The 22,026-nt window shown below is 44.1% G+C and overlaps 1 protein-coding gene across 3 annotated transcripts in view; it reads left to right on the top strand.

Annotated features, from left to right (window-relative positions):
* The window catches only part of CRTC3 (CREB regulated transcription coactivator 3), a 99,164-nt gene that overhangs the window by 40,978 nt on the left and 36,160 nt on the right, over positions 1 to 22,026 (top strand). For all 3 annotated transcript variants that reach the window (XM_029574372.1, XM_029574373.1, XM_029574371.1), the window contains exons 4-5: positions 11,871 to 11,929; positions 20,098 to 20,160. In XM_029574372.1, coding sequence (XP_029430232.1) covers positions 11,871 to 11,929; positions 20,098 to 20,160 — 122 coding nt within the window. The remainder of the gene's footprint in view (positions 1 to 11,870; positions 11,930 to 20,097; positions 20,161 to 22,026) is intronic.

Raw genomic sequence — 22,026 nt, 5'->3', positions numbered from 1 at the left:
GCCACACTGGGTCAGACCAAAGGTCGATCAAGCCCAGTATCCAGTAAAAAGCGCTGTCCTAGTAACTGCTATCATAAATGGCGTGTATCATTTACTTAAAAGCATTTCAAAGTTGCGCGCTCCACAGATCGTGGCGGCATACGACAGAACAAACAAAATAATTAAAAACATAAAATTTCACAAATATACAGTATTTGGACACATTGTGTCCAAGTGTGCATTCACCCCTTTCTCACAGGTCAAGCAGGATGGTAGTCCTCACATATGGGTGACATCACAGGATGGAGCCCAATCACGGAACACTTTTGTCAAAGTTTCTAGAACTTTGACTGGCACCTACTGTGCATGCCCAGGATGGCACTAACCCGGCAACCAGTAGGGGTCCCCCTTCAGTCTTCTTTTTTCTGCGCAGCAGTAGCCACGCGGCTTAAGGAGCTCCACAGAGATTCCTGACAGGAATTTTCCTCACGGAATTACTATACAACTTTCTGCCCCACAGGGGGCCCCTGTTTTCAATTTTACATCCACGGCAGTCCAGTAAGTTTTTTTACCCGATACCGGTCTATTCCCGTCGAGTTTGGCCTTCACGGCCTACTGGCCATCGACCGCACTGCGGCTAAATTTTTTCACAGGCCATGGTGTCAGGGTTTCATCGATGCCCGGACTGCACCCGTACAGTGTCCATTACTGACCCTCACCGGGTATGTGTAATGTGTCTGGGTAGCAAGCATGATGTCCTTACTTGCACCAAATGTGCCCTTATGACACCTAAAGGTCGCAAGGCTAGAATGGAGAAGATGGAACTTCTCTTTCGGTCAAAAACCCAGATGCTGTCCATAGCATCGACTTCATCTGAAACAACACAGTCTACGTCGCACCATCATAGGGCACTGGCTGGTGCCCGACCAGCATCGACTCCACGGCCATCGACACCCTCTGTTCCCCCTCATGAAAAGGACAGAGGTGACTGTCGAGAAAAGCATCGACATCGCAAGTCTCAGACCGTCGACGTCATCGTCTGAACCGCCATCGAAGAAAGCCCATCCAGAAAAGGCACCGTCCCTATCTGGTTCAGGGTCACAGAGGCAACCTTCACCGGGACCGGTGATAGGAGCCGCGATTCCACCTCCAACGGTGGTCTCTCCGCCTCCTCCTCTGGTATCGAGGCTCCAGGTTTCCAGGAGGAACTGGATCAGATGATTCAGGCAAGGCTTCAGAACCTTGAAGCCTTGCATCGCTTTGCCATTGGCAAAGCGATGCAAGGCTTCAAGGTTCCATCGATGCCGATGCTACACCCTTGCCTACGACTAATTGGATTTAATCCTTCCTATCCTCCCAGACTCAGATTATTTTGTTTTTCACGACCAAACTACCTTAGATTTAATCACATATCACTCTAGTCACTTTTAATCAACTGTTACATGTTTGACTATCATTCTTATATTGATTGATTCTGTTATTTAAGGTTTCTATATCATAATGAGTTTAAATTGAGTAACATCCCAGTTCCTCATTTCCTTGTTTTCTGTAAGACTCACTTTGTCATTCAATTGTTATCTGTAAACCGAAGTGCTTAGTGACTTTGTCTCTAGAACCTCGGTATATAAAAAATGTTAAATACCTTTACAGCCCATTATTATCTAGATAAGGCTGGAAGACTAGATTCCATCTTTGGCCAATCTGTCTTGCGCAACCTTTTTGTAACTTGATGAACCAACACCCTTCCGTCTGCCCGCTAGGGTTCAGGATGCCCTCTACCAAATTCCACCCCAGTTGTTGTGCCTGTTGCACGTCTTTGGGTACATTTGGTGCATGTTCGGACATTCTCGGCTCGGTACTCACCCATATATGAGGACTACCAGCCTGCTTGACCTGTGAGAAAGCTAAATGTTGCTTACCTGTAACAGGTGTTCTCACAGGTCAGCAGGATGTTAGTCCTCACGAAACCCGCCCGCCACCCCGTGGTGTTGGGTTCGTTACATTTTCTTATTTTTATTTTTGGCACTTACTTTAGCTTTCAAACAAGACTGAAGGGGGACCCCTGCTGGTTGCAGGGTTAGTGCCATCCTGGGCATGCCCAATAGGGGCCAGTCAAAGTTCTAGAAACTTTGACAAAAGTGTTCCGTGATTGGGCTCCATCCTGTGATGTCGCCCATATGTGAGGACTAACATCCTGCTGACCTGTAAGAACACCTGTTACAAGTAAGCAACATTTTGCTTTCTGCAAGCCACACTTGTCTACATTTCCCTGGTACATCCAGTGTGCAGGGAATATATGACTGCAAATAAATACTGTGAGATCATTGCCGTCTATAAGATGTCAGCTGTGGGGTCCTTGCCAAATACCCACTTTTCCCCATCCCCTTTTCTCCCTGACCCTCTCTGAATAGTCTGCTCAGTTTAGAGATGCCAATTCCTGCTATCCTAGAAGGTGTGCGTAGCGAATGAGACTTCAGCATTGTGGACCGTAGGCAGGTACTATTTTTAAAAGAAATATTCTCCCATGTGTATGGAGTGATGGCAATGCAGAGTATACAGTGGGGATGTGAAATTTTTATTCTATATTTTTTTTTCTCTAGTACACTAGTATCCATAGTTTCAGACTTCTGTAGAATAGATTGCAACTTCTGGATAGCTTTTTTTTTTTTGTTGTTTTTCTCTATCCCATATTATAGATGTTCATGTTTCCTTTACCTGCTTTTCTCCCTTTGATAGTCAATGCAGACATTTTAAAGATAAGCAGGGGTAAATTTGTGTGGTGGTTGTTGCGTGGACACGCATTTTTGGCTGCTTGCTCTTGGTTTGATTTCATATCGCTGGTGGTGCATGCTCATTTTGTTCAAGTCCAGGTGTTGGTGATATCAGGGGAATGGATCTGCATAGTGGAAGAGATAGCGAGGCTTATACATACTGTAATGAAGATATTACGTGAGCGGGAGGCCAAGCTAAGAACCCATGCAAAGTGGGTTTATTCTGTATCCTCGAGATATGCAGGGCCTCCCGAGTTGTGGTTTTTGTTTATTTTTTTGTAACACGGCATATGAATGTGTGTGTTCCCCAAATTTCAGAAACAGCTTTCTTCCAGAAATGTTTCTAAATCCCTGAATTTGAGTGATTCAAGCCTGTGGCTATTTTGTTGTTTTAATCATGTTTTATGCATGCTATGCGTAGTTTTCTGTGTCATTTTTATGTTAACATGCCTTTTTTTTTTAAACTCCAAATGCATTTGCAAACTATTATTTATTCGCTTTTATATTCCGTGACTTCCTACACATTGTTCAGAGTGCATTACACTAAGAATATTTCATACATTTGTAAACACAAAGCATTAAGTACATAATATATCGGACAGTTAACAGCATTACATCAAATAGATCATACAATTTAAAAGTCACTTATATGCCTCATGCAAATACATCCATATATCTTTCTAAAAGTGTTCAGATCTTTTTCACTTCAAAGCTGAGCTGGAAGAGAATTCCATAAGCTGGGCCCTGCAGCAGAGAAAGCTCGTACATGCATAATTTGTCACTTCTGATCACATGCAACCAATGCCCCCCAGAGGACCGTAGCACTGGGTTAGGCACGTGATTTTAACTTCTCGTACAAGGTTTAGCGGTATAAAATAGCTTATTGAATAGCTGTTAGCCTACTGCATTGGGATTTAACTCATTTTTGCCATGTGAGAAAAGAAATCTAGGTAGAATTTAGTGCAGACTTTCTGCTCATGTTTTATTACTTCGGACCCTTTCTTAGCAAAGTTCTAAAGTGACAGTAATCAGACCAAGGCTGGAAAATGTGGAGATCTGTCCAACAATTAGCTATCCAGAGCTCAGAAGCAGACAGAACTCAGACTTAACATGCTGCTGCCCAGGCCTGCTACAAGGCTAATAAAAAAAAAGCTAAAAAGAGATTTGTGTATTAGAGAAGTGCAAAGTTAAAGTGCTTCTCTTATTAGCATAGTTGCCAGCACTGTGCGCAAAATTGTTGCATGTGCATCTATTTATTATATAAAATTTTTGGGGCAGGCACCTATAGTAGCGCAGTTGTCACCATTGTGCAGGGCTCACTGTTTGTGCACTTGTCTGTCACGGTCACTTCATGCTTCTCCATTTTGCTGCATAAGGCTCGCCAGCCACCCCCAGAAGCTGCTATCATGCAGCTCCTTCCTGGCCAGCAGTTCTGCCAGCTGTTCTCCCAGTGAAGCAGGAGGGTGACAGCAATAGACAGTTGTGTATACAGTGAGTCCTGCATGGTGCCTTCCCCAGACAGCTTACGTATTGATACAGTTGGCACATACAAGAACTTTGTGCTCTGACTCTGGAGTCCTGGGGTTCAGGCATTCCTAGACAGTGGCTCTCTAGCTCAGGCACCTTATTGCTTAGGCTATTTAGGCTTGGATCTTTAAGTCTCGGGTCACAAGTGGAATGAAGTAGTTTCCTCACATATCTGGCACCAGTTTTGGTAGGTGGTGCTGTGCCCCAGGAACTCCAGATCCAGGATCATGCCGGCACAATAATATAGACCCAGAAATGTGAGCTAACTTTACTCCCTCTCTGACCCAGGAATTAAACTTCCAGTGTTAAAAAAAAAAAAACCAACAAACAAACCCACGAGTTAAGCCTTCAGGGCTTTACACACCTTCCTGCATTGGAAAGTGATAGTTAATGCCTACATTAACCTGGGATTAGCATGGAAGGGGCTAATTTGGGTGCACAAGTTTTGTGTGCTAAAATGCTTATTAAAACAAGAGTAAAGTTACTTGCACAAATGGGGGTAAATGTGCACCAAGCCTAGCACCCTTATTGCATTGACCCCAGAAATGTAATTGTTTGGTAAAACAGCCTCTGAGCAGCAGGTAATTGGTATTAACATTATGGAGGGACCATATAACTGAAACCCTAGCAGAGTTACATTGGCTACCAATTGAGCACAGAATTAAATACAAAACCCTATGTATCATTCACAAACTAATTTATGATGAGAAATCAGACTGGTTGAACACAGCATTACGGGTACACACTCCACACAGGAACCTCCGCTCAGCAAATAAAGCCCTCCTAACCATTCCATCAGTTAAAACAGCAAGACTGACACAAGTGAGAGAAAGAGCCCTATCACTAGCAGGACCCATAATGTGGAACACAATGCCTCCAGAGATCAGGCTACAAAGTGATCTCAAGGCATTCAAGAAAAGTTTAAAAACATGGCTTTTTAAACAAGCATTTTACAAAGAGACAGGAGAATAGAGAGAAATTATTCGGGAAAAGACAGAAAGGCACCGACACACAGTCCTTAAGACTGTACAGTAGATTAGTCTATGATTTCTACCCCACAATAAAGCATAACTAGAATACTATGTGTGATAAAACTACCGGTGTAAGTACCTTGGTACAATTGGTCATGAACTACCTCGCTAAATGACTATGTCTAATGATATATTGTAACCGAACCTTTAACGGCACCTGTTAGAATGTACTATAGTACGCTTTTACCTACATTAAATATGTGCCTACATGTAAACCGTTGCAATGGTATATAACTTAGCAACGGTATGGAAAAGATTTTAAATAAATAAACATTACATCAGAGTTCAGAAGAAGGACATGTTAGTCCTAAAATACTGCTAGCCCTACTGGAAATGTAAAAATATTACAAAAATAAACTAATAGGGATGAACCCCCATGAATGGCAACATGAGATCCTTCGCTAGGCAGACTTGCTTAAAGGTATGGGCTTCCTTTTATCAGCTGGGCTTGTCTTGGAACCAAACACTATGGGACGAAAGCATCAGGAAGCAGATCTGGAGTCAGTGAATGTGTTGCAAGGTGAAAGAGAGGACATGGCAGATTGGTAACAGAAGAATTCTGTAAGACTAGCGTCGTGCATTTGCTTGCAGAATGTAGCTTCAAGATCTCCAAACAGACTATCTTAATGGATCAAAAGCGGACATTCTCCATAATAAACTACAAAATAAAAGCATGGGGGGAGGGCTATCTGATAAACCCCTCCTCTTCTTTCTTACAGTAATTCAGTACTTTGAACAGCCTAGGGTGTGGATGAGGGATTAGAGAGAAGACAGCAATTACAGTCTTTCATGACAGACTGGCTTTACCAAGATAATGTGGGGGTTGTGGTAGAACATAGGTCTTAACTCCCTGCAAGAGAGTGGAAAAAAGACAGTATTTTAAGGCATCTCATAAGCTTGTTGGGGCTTTAAGTGTATGAAGATTGACGGTACTGATATTAGAAGATGGGTCAGTCCTGGACAGCAAGAAGAATGATTCATACAGACGATAAGTCTGCTGCCATTTCTAAATCTCTCGGAAAGTGAGCTCGCGTATTGCTTGCAGACTGCAGGCGGGGGCAGCACTTAAACACGCATTGCATCTTTCTCCATAAAGGCGGGACTGCAGACGGGTGGCCCACTGACTTAGGAATTAGCAGTTGTGGTAGATCTACTGCATTTTCTTTGATCCTGGAATTAATTATTTATTTATTTATTTATTTATTTATTTATTATTTTTGTTATACCGAGTTTCATGACAGATATCACATCAACCCGGTTTACAATTAACAATGTGTGTAAAGCATAGCGTAACGTATATTCCCAATAAACTGTGAAACTTTAAATACAGTGTATCAATACTGTGTGTGAGAAAGTTACAATAAAACAGGGAAAATTAACTTGGAGCTGGAATAGGGGGAAAATTGAACAATGCAATATATACATTTCTTCCAATTAATGAAATAGTATAGTAGAGTAAATAAATAAGCCTATGTGGATACATGTGATGGTACATAAATAAGAGACGGTAAAATAAGTGATCAAGGGAATAAATAAGACACAGTAGTGCCTGGAAAGATATGATAATAAAATGAAACGGTAGTGAGTAACCAAGAGAATAAATAAATAAGACACAGTAGTGCAAGGTAATGATATGATATGAATTAGTTTGTTGCTGCATTGGAAAAAATTGTTTTGAAATGGGAGGCTTTTGGTGTCTTGGAAATCCATTATTTTCCAAGTCTGCTGGGAGATTGAGCCTGTTGACAGCAAATAAAACCAGGTTTTGAGCAGAAGCTGGCATTTCACCCTTTGACTGTGTAATTCCAATTGCACAAAGAATAAGTAGTCAGATGAGAAGGGTAGGGCTCATCCTAATTTGCACAAATGACTCCTTGATGCATGCTTTAGAGCCTAATTGGTCTTTGGATTCCCCCTTACATCTTTGCAGTGAAGGATCTTCTGGTCATCTTCCATGTTTTCTGAAATTCTGCTGCCTTTACGTGATCTGCAGGCTTGCCAGAAACCTCATGCACGGTTGAGTGGAGTTACCAATTTATATTACTATCTGCCATGTCAAAAATGAACTTACTGCTCTTATTTTCCTGGTGTCAGCTCTTTCTTTGAGTGCTGCTCATCCTTCATATTTTTCCATCTCTAGCCGGTGAGCGAGGTGTAAAGGGACACGCGAGGCAGGGTAGCATTGTCCATCAAAGGTCCAATAGCACTGGGGCTAGCTGGAAAGGGGATCCTGCACAGAGGCTTTGGGGTTCTGCCGACGGCAGGATCTTTGGGAAAGGAGTGATGTCCCCATTATCAGCAAATGTTGATAGTACAGCTTTAACTTTTTGCATTCTCTTCTTTCAGCCCTTTTGGTCTGGGTAAGGCACTGAAAACAACTTTTGTGCTTGCTGTGGCTAAGAAAGCACTTAAATGCTGTAGAGTAGATGAAATTGCCAGTGTGGCAAGGCAAGAAACTGCTGGTGATCACACAACTCCCTAAGCTAATGCAACTTAAGTCAAGTAGCATGGACGACCACAAAGCAGTGGGTTTTTTTTTTCTTACAAAAAATGAGGCACAAGCAGGGCTTGGAGTGTGCCTGAATTGCTTTAAGACACATGTTAGGGTGGGAAGCAAATTGGACACAACAGGCTGGGCTTCACAGTCCCTTTCTGCCATCATATTATCAGTTAGATTAGTAGGTTAGATTAGAGTGGTCTTGGCATGTTTCTAGCATGCTGTGTTAGGTTTCGCTCTTGTTGGTAATGCAATTAAAACTGAACTTGTTGACCTGTTGTCCCATCCTCCTCCTCCGCACGGTGGGTTTACGTAGTTGCGGCCAAGTTTCGCAGTATGGATTTGAACCCAGATGGACAAACTGGTTTTGAAGCTTTCATGCGGCTAGAGGTTTGTGCTTGGGGCAAGGTGTGAAAGTGAGATAAGGGAAAGCAGAGTGCAAGCATGGTGCTTTTTTTTTTTTTTTTTCCTTTTGATAAAAAGAGCTGTGTACATGCAGCTGCATTCTTTCCACTTATAATGTAGTCTTCTGTTGTGTGTTGACAGTAGATGGGTGGGGGTTCTGCACAGGCCCTTAAGGGCTTTAACAATTGCACAAAGCCATATAAGTCCTGCTCCTCTGTACATCTGGAATTTTTGCATGCGGACTCTTCCGTTGATGGATGCACACCCCTCCTCTTCCTGTGTTGTCCATAGCAGGTACCAGATGGCAGAAAAGAGAATTTGCACATGAAAGCTTACTTTGGCAATACTCTTTCACAGAATTTACCATTGCAATATTAATTTTCTTTCATTCAGCTTTTTTGTTTTAATCAGTAATGGGGAGAAAATGGGTTTTGGTCCGATTTAAATCTATCCAAGCAAGATCCCTTCTCTCATGTTCTTTTTCTCTTGTAAGTCTCTCTTTATTTGAGAAGTGGATGATTTACTTTCGTGTCCTTCAGAACAGAACACTCAGTGCAGGGTACAGTGTGCGCATGGATCCTGATGCAGGAATGGACATGACAGTATCTGAAGAGTCCCTGTTTATGGTGTCAATGACCAGGAATTTAATACTGCACTTGTAACTCTTTTAAGCAACTCTGTTGGCTGTACATATGTTTTATGAGCTCCAAAAGGAAGCTCTCTTTGGCACAATGCAAGTGTTAAGAAGAGCTCATGCACTGCATTTGAGAGATTGACATCGTATCCAGCATACCAGGGCTTACAAGTGAAGTTCTTTCCTGTCATGGTATGGGCAGGGCTAATGCATTTGGAGCTATTACTCCTTTAATTCATACAGGCTGGTAGGAGCTCAAAGTATATATTCATTCGGAACTGCTAAGCTAATACTTTTTTGTTGTTGTTTGTTTTAATGCTGCTACCTTTCTCCTGATCTTCTGTGGCATACTCTGTGCAGGCCAGAGTCCCCCTGTGCCTAATGGCAAGGACTCTCAGCAGAGAATCGGCCAGAAGCAAGCTAGCTGTAGTAGGCTTGACCTTTTCCCCTCCCCTTACAAGTAAAAACAAAACATGAGTTCTGTTTTGCTCTAAAGCAAACCTCAAAAGCCACATGAATACAACAGTTCAGTTCAACTTCTACCCGTAGGTGTGGCCTAGTTAAGAAGGGAGGGCAACCAGAGTTCAAATCCCCCATACATCGCTGTCCCTTTGAGCAAGTTCCTCAATCTTCCATTGCCTCAAGTGCCCCCTTAGATGTAAGCTCTTTGGGGTAGTGACTCATTCAAAGAATGCTATAAGCCACCATGAGCATCTTTTGGAAAGGCAGGCTAAAAAAAAAATAAATCCCCGACTCATTGATATGATTAAGACACGGAAATGCTGGGCGGCCATTTACTGGTTTCTGGCCCCCTCAGAAATCCTGCTCCGGCGTGGTGGCCGAGCAGCTGTTCCCACGCATGCCCGGCCTCTCCAGGCGGCTGGGGACGTGGCACTGCGGGGCTTCGTTCAGAAAGGATTTGCTCTGGATTAGCAGAGCTGCTTCCAGGCTTCCCTCCGCTCGTTGTCTCCGGACTCCTGCATCAGCGCTGGGTCGCGGCCTGAGCTGCAACCTGTTTACCGCGATCCCCCCCCCCCCCCGGCTTCCGGGACACACACAGGCTCCAGCCCAAGGCTGCTTCCCCGCAGCAAGCGGCTGCTCCTTGTGCTGCAAGGTCACAGTTCAGCGCAGTGGCGCCAAATGTCCGAAGCAGGACCCACGAGATCAGTAAATATCTGTTCAGTTCTTCTGCGAGGCAGAGCTGGGGGCTGAGCCGAGGAAGAAGAAGGTTAAGCTTGCGGTCGTTTTCTGGGCCCGTTTCAAGAGACTTTTTTTTTTTTTTCCTGACTGCGCTAACCTCGGCAGCCCTTATCCGCAGGACACATTAGGACTCTCCTACAGGCGTTGCAGGTAGCTCGGCTTAGAACTGAAATGCGAGATCCTCTACTTCTGATTGAAGTGGGACTCTCTCCACCTGGTAAATCTGCAGGGTGAGGGCATCAATCAAGCGGTTAAATGGGGAAACAAGCCAGCTCGAGGGCTCGGTAAGAGAGGGTAGGTTTTCGCTCCGCTATGCGGAAAGCCTGGGAAGATCTGGGTTTTGCCTTACGTTTGAAGTCCCACGTGGTTACAGTCCTCCCCCCCCGGACTCGCGCGCTCCCTCTGCTGGACGCCATGGGACACTACCTTGTTTTTGTTTGTTGAGGCTTTTGCTGAGTGTTGGGCGTAAGAAAGAAGCTGGCAGTAAACCCGTAACGGAAACGATGTGAAACGAAACGCTTATACAGCCGCCCCTGCCTTCAGCAGGCGAGTTCTCCCTTTGCTAACGTGGTCAGGTCCTTGGAATCTGCCCCAAGCAAAGTGCGTCTGCTGGGGGAGGGGGTGAGCGCTCCCTGGCTGGCTGCCGTTCTTCCATCCTTTACAGTTCAAAGGGGGTGTTCCTGGCTAACATTTAAAATGCACCTCATTTGCATGGTAAATGAAACTTTTTCTTTTTTTTTTTTTTTTTTTTGTGAACATAGACTGACTTCTGTTTTGTGGAGAGGTGTTTGAAAGACTGCTTTGATTTTATGGCTGGGAACCGGGATCACTGTTTCTGGTGGATCTCCTATCTTCTCATCTGTTCTACCCTATAGCAGAGCATGCCTTGTTTTTCAGAAGCAGAAATTAGTTTCATGATTTTGCCCTTTACTCTTAAAAAAAAAAAAAAAAAAAAAAAATCAGGTAAATCAGTTTTAAACCCTTGGTATCTACTGTTTTGGACAAATCCATTTTGTGCACCAGGAGCCAGAGCAGTCTGTGCAGTAAGCCTGGCCCCTATTCTCCATGTCTGGCAGCTTCATAACCCAGAGTTTAAAACTGGTTTACTTATATTTATATTTATATATAAAGAAATATATATTGAACCTGACTAAAACGTTAGATCTGTTTCAGACTTCCCCTTTGAACACAGTGACAGGCCACCTTAATTAGAGGCAGAGAGAGGCCAGAGATCCAATGGGCAAGTACAAAGGCTTGAAAATATCCTGCCCCAGAGAGCATCCATTCTAATTGAGAGAGAGAGAGTGGTGCCGCATCGGTGACAGGCAGACGTGTGCCAATTTCAAATGGCTTAGTGATGGTTTGACTCTTGCATGCTCGTTTTCCCAAATATTTTGGTCATAAGTGAGACAGAGCAAAAATCCATTTGAAAATAAAGGCCTCTGGGATTTGAGTGTATTCTGGGGTCAGCTGAAGAAAGAGAGCAAGGTCTTTTTTTTTTTTTTCTCCTGACAGCCAGCAAGGGGATGCCACTTAGTCAATGGCTCTGATAGCAGGGCCACATGGGAAGCTGCCTTTCTGAGCCTCCTCGATAGTATTGGCATTGCCAGCATGATAAAATGGAGATGCTGTGGGTCCCAGTTTTGTGAAATCTTTTGGTAGGTAAAAATCACACACACCCGTATAAAATAGCGAGTTTTGTACAGTTTCCCAGAATCGACTGCGAAGCTTCAGGCTCCAGTAGAGGATCTTGTCCTCTGGTGGTATTAGTCTAGTTTCTTAATATTAAAACTGTGGCTCTCTGGTTTTCCTTTACTCCACATCACTGTGACAGCGCTCCTTATGCACCTGTTTACCTCTCACCACCTCCCGACAGCTGGAGAAGGTAAGAAACTCGATTTTGAAAATTTATTTTTTTCATTTTATTGAAGCAATAATAAATTTAAAAAATTGTGAATAAATTAGTGTCTAAATTTGCTTTGTGTGATTGAATCCAATATTTTTGTGCTGAAAACTGGAGTAGATTTGTAGCTGCAAAGGCATTTTCACATGACCAATTTGTGTCAATGAAGCTGAATTGTCTTGCCCTCTCCCCTACTCTTGTACTGTGCTATGCATTCACCTAGTTGATGCCTAACCCTCTGCCAAGAAACACAGGCTCAAAGGAATGACTAGAGCACTACCAGTGAGGAAACAGAAGCTATCTCAACACTTACCAAGCCCCCAAGTCATGTGGAAAATAACTTTGTTAAAAGTTGCATAACACTATTTGAAAACAAGACAGGAGTCAAGTAGCACCTTATAGAATAATTTATTAAAGTATGAGATTTTGTGGACAGAGTCCACTTTGTATGATGCATGAAGTGATGTACAAGAGATGGGTAAAATATATACAGAACAGAGAAGGCATTGGATTAGGCAGGACATGGTATGGAGAGAGTGTTAATAGCAATAGTATAGCCTACTGACAACTGAGGTAAGTGTGAACAGACAGAATGATCTGATAGCAGTTAAGTTCATAGACTGCTCTAGTGAGTCATGAAGCCATTCTCTCAGTTCTGACCTTGGGTGATGGTGTTCATTTTTTTTAATTGAGTTCCAATTCAGCCAGTTTCACGTGGAATGCGCCTTTGAAGTTTCTCTGTAGGAGTATGGCAACCTTAAGGTCAGAGAGAGAATGTCCTGGAAGGCTGAAATGTTCTCCTACTGATTTCTGAATGTTGCCATTTCTAATGTCAGATTTATGTCCATTTATTCTTTTCCTTATAGATTGACTTGTTTGTCCTATGTAGACAGCACAGGGACATTGCTGGCAGGTGATGGCATATGTTATGTTGGAAGAAGAGCAGGTGAATGAGCCCTGGATGTTGTTGGATCCTGTAATGGCGTTATCTGGGTTAATATGTGGACGGAGTTGGCATCTGGTTTTCTGGCAGGGTCTGGTTCCTGAGTTGGCGTCATTGTTGTACAATTTGTGGTTGCTGGTGAGTATCTGTTTGAGGTTGGGGGCCTGCCAGTAAGCCAGGATAGATTTGCCACCTGTGGCCTGTGAGAGGGTGGTATCATTATCCAGGATGGGTTGCAGATCCTTGATAAGTTTGTGGTTTCAGCTGGGAGCTATAGGTAACAACCAGAGGAGTTCTGTTACTTTCTTTTGTGGGTTGATCCTGTAGCAGAGAGTTCCAGGGTATTTGTCTAGCTCTGTTGATTATTTTTGTTACCTCATTGGATGGGTACTATAATTCCATTATAATTACAAGAATGTCCATTGTAATTTCTCCGGTTGGCAGTCCCTCTCTGAGGGGCAGAGCAGATGCAATTGTACCGTAGGGCTTGGTTGTAGACAATAGACCTGGTGGTCGGGGCTGGGTGGAAGCTGGAGGCATGTAGGTATCTATGGCAGTTAGTGAGTTTTCGGTATAATGCGGTTCTTATGTGTCCTTCATGTTTTTGAACAGTGGTGTCCAGAAAGTGGACTTGCTAAGTGGTATTACAAAGGTAGCTGGGCGTGAAAGTGGCATAGGTTCTAAGGATGGAGTCCATTAGCCAGATAATTTCTGCTGTGCGGGTGTTGATTCTGGAGACAATGGGGTATCTAGGGTTCCCTGTTTGTGTATTTTGGATAATAGGTAGAAGGTACATTGATGACTTCATTATCTGGGCACATGTACTAGAAGCTCTTAAAGAATTTCACCAAGAATTCAACAAACTTGCACCCACCATCAGCCTGAGCCTAGAACAATCCACTCAGCAAGTCCACTTGCTGAGGTAAGGGAGACAAATACCCAGGCACACTCTGCTACAGGATCAACCCAAAAACAGAAAATAACAGAACTCCTCCGGTTATTACCTATAGATCCCAGTTGAGACCACTGAGACATATTGTCGAGGATCTGCAACCCATCCTGGACAATACCACCTCCTGCAGCCCCACAGCCTCGGATACTCGCCGGCACCCACAAATTGTACAACAATGACACTAACTCAGGAAGCAGAACCTTCTAGAAATCGGGATGCCACCCGTCCACATATTAACCCAGATAACACCATCACAGGACCCGACATCAAGTACAACATCCAGGGCTCATTCACCTGCTCTTCTTCCAACGTAATGGTTTGCCATCACCTGCCAGCAATGTCCCTCTGCTGTCCACTGTATTAGGGTTGCCAACTGCCTAGGTTTGAACCGGACAGTCCAGTTTGATGTTCACCTGTTCAGTGTCTGGTCAGAAGTACTGACCGGACACTAAAAATCTGTCTCCTGCGGTGGGCATCTCCTTCCCCTACATACTCCTGGGGGAATTCTGCGCAAAGAATTTTAAAATTCTGCAAAACTCTTTATAAGAACATAAGAAAATGCCATACTGGGTCAGACCAAGGGTCCATCAAGCCCAGCATCCTGTTTCCAACAGTGGCCAATCCAGGCCATAAGAACCTGGCAAGTACCCAAAAACTAAGTCTATTCCATGTAACCATTGCTAATGGCAGTGGCTATTCTCTAAGTGAACTTAATAGCAGGTAATGGACTTCTCCTCCAAGAACTTATCCAATCCTTTTTTAAACACAGCTATACTAACTGCACGAACCACATTCTCTGGCAACAAATTCCAGAGTTTAATTGTGCGTTGAGTAAAAAAGAACTTTCTCCGATTAGTTTTAAATGTGCCCCATGCTAACTTCATGGAGTGTCCCCTAGTCTTTCTACTCTCCGAAAGAGTAAATAACCGATTCACATCTACCCGTTCTAGACCTCTCATGATTTTAAACACCTCTATCATATTCCCCCTCAGTCGTCTCTTCTCCAAGCTGAAAAGTCCTAACCTCTTTAGTCTTTCCTCATAGGGGAGTTGTTCCATTCCCCTTATCATTTTGGTAGCCCTTCTCTGTACCTTCTCCATCGCAATTATATCTTTTTTGAGATGCGGCGACCAGAATTGTACACAGTATTCAAGGTGCGGTCTCACCATGGAGCGATACAGAGGCATTATGACATTTTCCGTTTTATTCATCATTCCTTTTCTAATAATTCCCAACATTCTGTTTGCTTTTTTGACTGCCGCAGCACACTGAACCAACGATTTCAATGTGTTATCCACTATGACACCTAGAGCTCTTTCTTGGGTTGTAGCACCTAATATGGAACCAAACATTGTGTAATTATAGCATGGGTTATTTTTCCCTATATGCATCACCTTGCACTTATCCACATTAAATTTCATCTGCCATTTGGATGCCCAATTTTCCAGTCTCACAAGGTCTTCCTGCAATTTATCACAATCTGCTTGTGATTTAACTACTCTGAACAATTTTGTGTCATCTGCAAATTTGATTATCTCACTCGTCGTATTTCTTTCCAGATCATTTATAAATATATTGAACAGTAAGGGTCCCAATACAGATCCCTGAGGCACTCCACTGTCCACTCCCTTCCACTGAGAAAATTGCCCATTTAATCCTACTCTCTGTTTCCTGTCTTTTAGCCAGTTTGCAATCCACGAAAGGACATCGCCACCTATCCCATGACTTTTTACTTTTCCTAGAAGCCTCTCATGAGGAACTTTGTCAAACGCCTTCTGAAAATCCAAGTATACTATATCTACCGGTTCACCTTTATCCACATGTTTATTAACTCCTTCAAAAAAGTGAAGCAGATTTGTGAGGCAAGACTTGCCCTGGGTAAAGCCATGCTGACTTTGTTCCATTAAACCATGTCTTTCTATATGTTCTGTGATTTTGATGTTTAGAACACTTTCCACTATTTTTCCTGGCACTGAAGTCAGGCTAACCGGTCTGTAGTTTCCCGGATCGCCCCTGGAGCCCTTTTTAAATATTGGGGTTACATTTGCTATCCTCCAGTCTTCAGGTACAATGGATGATTTTAATGATAAGTTACAAATTTTTACTAATAGGTCTGAAATTTCATTTTTTAGTTCCTTCAGAACTCTGGGGTGTATACCATCCGGTCCAGGTGATTTACTACTCTTCAGTTTGTCAATCAGGCCTACCACATCTTCTAGGTTCACCGTGATTTGATTCAGTCCATCTGAATCATTACCCATGAAAACCTTCTCCATTACGCTTTATATTGGTCTAAATAACACGATATACATGATAGTCTTTAAGTAACTTCAAATGTAATACAGAAAAAAAGTTATTACTTAAAGATGCAGAATTTCCCTAGAAGTTCACTGTAAGAGTGTCCCTTCCACTTGCTCTCCCTATTCCCCTGGCCAATTTGCCCTCTCAGGTCCCAACTCCTCCACCTGCCAGTATCTCTCCCCTCCCCCTCTAGGCTCAACCCCTTCCACTCTCTCCACTCCCAGAGTTTGAGCCCTTTCTCAGTACTGCCCCTCACGCAGGCTCCTTCTGTACCTCTCTCTCTCTCACACACCCATACTCCCTCTCTCTCTAGTACACATACCACCCCCTCATGCAGGCTCTCTCACTTACACATACACATTCCCTCCTACAGGGTCCCTCTCTCTTGCATACACACCCACACAGGCTACCTATGTCTCTCACACACCTCTCCATACAGGCTCTCTGTCACACACATACAATTCCATCACACAGGCTCCCTTTCTCACAAACAAGCACCTTCACATACATACAATCCCTTTTTCACATACATCAGCTCCCACACACATAAACACACTCTTTCACAGTCTCCACACATAGGCTCCCACTCTCTGGCACCCATACTCACACACCCTCACACATGCTCTCTCTCACCCCCCCCCCCCCACCCCCAAGACTTGCAGTTTTACACACACACCTCTACACACACTCTCATCGGAGCATGCTGAGTCTTCACTGCAAGAGGGATGTGCTCCGCTTGCAGCATGCTGGGGCCTCCTCCACCTTAGCCAAATTCTGCATAGAAAATGGAAATTCTGCTCAAATTCTGTGCTCCACAGTGGTGCAGAATTCCCCCAGGACTACCTATAGCTGTGCACCACTTCCCTGGTTACAGGCGGGGGAGGGGACTAAAGCAGAACAAGCAGCGTAAGAGAGGGCAGGGCTGCAGCTCCAATCACCTCTCCCTGCGCTGCTTGTTACGGTGGTTACTACCCCAAACCAAATAAGCCAGATACTTCACTTTCAATGCATATCCAGAATAGCTCTCTGCTTCAACGGTAGGGGGAATGAAGAAAAAACAATTTATATTCAGACAACAACCAGCAAGGATTGAATTACATACAGGCCGATACAGTAAGGAATGGTAGGAAGAGCTGCGTTAGTGCCGGGCGCACCCGTGGTTGCCGCACGCACAGCCCAGCTCACCTACAGCTCGATACTGTATGTAAATAGCTTGCAAATGCAAGCTGTGTCTAAGAAGCGTCCGTGAAGCGTTAGGCCCGCGCAACCCATTTTACTGTATAGAGCGCTATACAGTATCCTGGGTGCGCTGGCCTAATGCTTCATGGAAACGCTGGTATCTGTCATTTCAAATGACATTTGAAATGACAGGTACCAGGAAGTGGACGATTCTCCTATGCTCGGGATTGCCAGTCCTCTCTCCTCTCCTCCCGAAGCAAGCAACGAAAGCGGAAAAAAATCGAAAAAACGTGTGTGGGTGTGTGTGAGTCGATGGGGAATGTTTTTTTTTAATATGTATATATAAAAAAAATGTATGAATAAAACAAAATATTTTGCACATAATGAATTGTTTCCTTAAGTGATGGTTGTTATAATTGATCAAGGAAGCAAGATTTTACCTTCTGTGATATATTACAAAAGTACATACATCAATCTCATGTAATATAATTACGGCTTCTGATTTTTAGTTCTAACCAATAAAACTCCCCCCCGCCCCAAGCTAAAATAAATGTTTATTCGACACACTGGAAAAAAACACCCCTTCCCCTAGTACTCTCTCACCTTTCTTGGATCCTCTGCTTTGTTTTTGTGCCTTTTCCATGCTAACAACTCATCTGCACAAACTTTGATTCAGCTGGAAGACACCCAATAATAGTATCTACACTGGTAAACATCGATTTTTATTACCCCTCCCCCAAAGAACCCCTAATTAACTTGAAAATAAACACCTAATTTTACAATGTAAAAACACCTACCCTAAATATAATTATCACATCCTGTTTTAAAATTTGTGGCTCGGTTGCTGCCTCCATCTTCTCCAGCTACACCCGTTTTTATGCCAAAGGCCTTCACTGGTGACCACTCGGGAGTCCCCCTTCCATTTTTAATGTTACTTTTTGCAGCCCACTAGCCCGGCTGTCACGGCAGAGAGAGCCTTTCAGCAGGGCAGTCCATGTTGCTAGAGCGTGGTGACTGGTATCCCTCCCACAGGCTTCGAACGGCACCCCTACAGCATAGCCAGACCCAGCCGCGTCCCAGCAGTTGAATCCCATTTCCTCGCAACACCCAACACTACCGTTGGGTAACTGGGTGGACCAGACAAAGTATTTTAAAAGTGAACTAACACCAAATCCTAAAATATATTAAAAATGCAGTGAAGGACCTATAATAGCCATCCTTTCGTAAAAATATGGTGCGAGAACCCCGGTATATTTTGTTCCAGTAGTTGGAATGAGCAAGGTGGGAGACCTTTTCTGGCCTCTTCACGTGGCTTTAGGTGCCAGCGACTGGACAGCTCCAGTAAATGAAGAACACCTGCCTTTAACCCTCGTGGCTCGCGGGGAATTTGTGCCGTGCACATTTAGAAAGCAAACACATGCCCTTCCCCATGACTTGCTGCAGCAGAGAGGCTGTTGTCCTCAGAAAAGAATTCAGTATTGCAATACAATTACTCTGAGCGAGAGAGAATTCAAGAGTCTGGACAAATGGCCGAGTCCCACGCTCTGGTTGCCTGGTGTCACTCGTTCCCACTGGCAACCCCGTCCAAGCTGAAGAGCTTTAAACAACAAAACCCATCATGAAAGGGAGAAAAGAGCCTAGTGTCACAGCGTTGCTGGCAGAGAGAAGGGAAACACGATCCCGAAGCTGCATTAAGGACTTAGTGAAGCGCGGTTTTGCTGGTGTTATCTCCAGCCTGTTTGTGTTAACGCTATAAAACTTTGCAGTTTAAGTTACTGAGCTTTCTTGCAAAGCAGTCAGTGGATGTTTCTAGATCCATAAGCCAAGGAGCCAGGGAAGTTATCCGCATAACGTCAAAAGTTACAGAACTAAAGTCTGGCACAACCAGACTCGCCCAGATAACTTTATCTGGATAGTGCTGAATATCGGTGCTAATGGACTAAATTAAGCACTGTCCCCTGGGATGCCCTATCGCCACCTTTTCTTAATCGGGCTAAATTTGATATGGACAAAATGTGAACATGGGGGGGGGGGGGGGGGGGGCAATTTTTTTAAACTAAAGATTTGTTTGGGTAATTCCCAGGTTACTTCTTAGTGTGGGAAGGTCTCGCATGGAACTTTGTCTGGCATCACTGGTACTCTGCCTGTGAATGACCAGGCTGAGCTCTCCTTTTTCCATACTAGGCATTTGATTATCTGCCGTAGTTAGGCCTCTGTATTAACATTTCTAGAGCTGACAGACTGCAGTGGTCAGCAGCACCAAATCCAAGCTTGAATAGCATATTTCATGTTGTCTTTCAGAGCAGCCCTTTGAAAACCACCTGTAGTGTGATTGGCAGGTCAGTTCATACCTGGGCGACATCATCAGAAAGAGACCACGTCCTTATCTGATGAGGTCACAGTTTTCACTTTCCACTAATTGAATGGATTTAAAAAGGATTTTTTGTTTAACTGGCAAACTGATCAGCTGTGACCCAGAAATGATAGTGGAGAGCCGTACATGGAAAATCTGAAGACCTTGGTTTCACAAAATGTCTTTTGACACCGGAGTCACACTTTAATGTTGAATGCCCTTTCTTGGAATTTTTCTGTCACCATAATCAGTTTTTTTGGACTTTCCATTCATCTTTGCCCAGTGCTGAGCTTTGCATGTTTGCTCTTTTTGTGTCTTCTGTTTTGTTTTTTTTTTACCTAATAACTTTTTTCAAGGAAGGCGTGTTAAAAATAGAACTTGACACACTTTTAATTTTTTGTCCTTTGTTTGCATCTTTGAAGGCAGCAGCCTCCCTGGACTGAAGAGAAAGGGCCAGGATTCAGACTCTTGTCTGCACTTAACAGGTGAACCATTTCTGTCATTGACTCCAACCAAAACAGACACTAGCTTTCCCTTTCTGAATGCAAAATTGCTGCTTTGCCCTTATGGACATATGCCTGCTTTGTGAATTCTTGATTAGGGGTGACATAGACCCTCCACTTAATAGGCATAGTCACAAATCTTTGATTAGAAAACACCTGAATGCTTCTTAAAATAGTTACTTTGCAGTATCCTACTGGGATGACAGTGCTTTCTACAGTTAAGCCCCATTGTTTTCATAAGAAAACAGTATTTGTGTGTTTTTTGTTTTTTTTACAGGTTAGACATGTGCATGAATTGGCAGTGCATTGCTCTTATCCAGATTGCATGAGTTGTCAACAGGGAGCGGGAGCGAACAGCTTGGGGAATAGTTTTAGCCAGTTGGCGATGGGGAAACAAAAGCAGATGGACATGAGGTGACCTTTGCCATGGCTCCACATAGAAGTACAGTGGAGTCCTCACTGAGTTTTCAGTCGGGCAAGTTTTAAATGTGTTCCATTTGAGGTCCCACCACATTTCCTCTATGTCTGGCGGCCAAGTGTAAGACATTTAAAACTCCTTTGAGGGGACGTGTTCTGCTTTGGGAAAGGGGCTTTGTACTGTAGCTCACTGCTGATCAGTATTCTCAGGAATGCACTGGCAGATTGACTCCCAAGACGATATCTGGTTTCCACACGCAGGAATCTGAGGCACCTGCAGATGAGGGGCCGAGGCCAAGCTGAGTAGCTGTCACATGGGGGACATTCAAACCTAGCCAGTTCTAATTTCGGTTGGTGTTTGTTATAAATGCTATTCATCATAATCACAGTCAGGCCGATACAGTAAGGGCGCGTAAGAAAAAGTGCGGCAGTGCCGGGTGCCCGCTCGTTTGCCGCGCGCACAGTCCGATCACTTACCGCTCGACACAGTATTTAAATGGCATGCAAATGCAAGCCGCGTCCATGAAGCGCAATCCGTTTTACTGTATAGGCGCTATACAGTGCCTGTACAGTATCCTGTACAGTCATTTGAAATGTCATTTCAAATGACGTTTGAAATGACAGGTACCAGGAAGTGGATGGTTCTCCTACAGACCCCGCTGCCTTGAGCGCCCGGTGCCAGCAAGCCCCAGCAGCCGGCGATCGGAGGCAGGGAGCGCAACAAAGCACCCTCCTTCAGACAGGCAAGAGAGACGAAATTTCACCGTCCCAAACCAAACCAACCCAATCCAAGCCACAGCAGAGAGAGACGAAATTTCACAGTCCCGGGCAAACTTTCCCCCAGTCCCCGCTCACCTGCCCTGGCCGTGGCCACACAAGCCCCCAGCAGCAGCAGTAGAAGGGCATCGCCTCTCTCTGCTGGGGCTTGGATTGGGTTGGTTTTGTTTGGGACTGTGAATTTTCGTGTGAAATTTCGTAATTTACCGCCTATCCTGACCCTGGCGTTAGTGTGAAACCACACTAACGCCAGGGTCAGGGTAGGCGGTAAATTAGCAGGTAAAAGACGCGGCAAGATAGTTGGGGCGCACGTTACTGTACGGGAGGGAATAGCTAATCGGATCGTTTACATACATATACATGCCGCGGGCGGAAAGGGATACGTGTCGAGTAAAAGAAGCGGTAAGGATCGGTAAAAACAGATAGTGAATCGCGGGTTAGACTTACGCAGCCAAATTGTGAGTACACAGCGGGTTAGAAATGGGGTAACTGCGGCCACGCTTTACTGTATCGGCCTGAGTGTGGGAATTCTCAGGGTGTAGCAACCAAACAATATTAGAAAGCTCCGCCCTCTTCTAATTGGTTTCCCTGTCCCTTTAAAATTAAAGCCACCGTGACTTAAGGAGCATCTAGACCAGGGCAGTGTTTTTGGTT

This window comes from Rhinatrema bivittatum, chromosome 13 (genome assembly GCF_901001135.1).
Source record: "Rhinatrema bivittatum chromosome 13, aRhiBiv1.1, whole genome shotgun sequence".
In the NCBI taxonomy this organism is placed as follows: Eukaryota; Metazoa; Chordata; class Amphibia; order Gymnophiona; family Rhinatrematidae; genus Rhinatrema; species Rhinatrema bivittatum.
The sequence above is the reverse complement of the archived record's forward strand: the minus strand, read 5'-3'. Positions and strand labels throughout refer to the sequence as shown.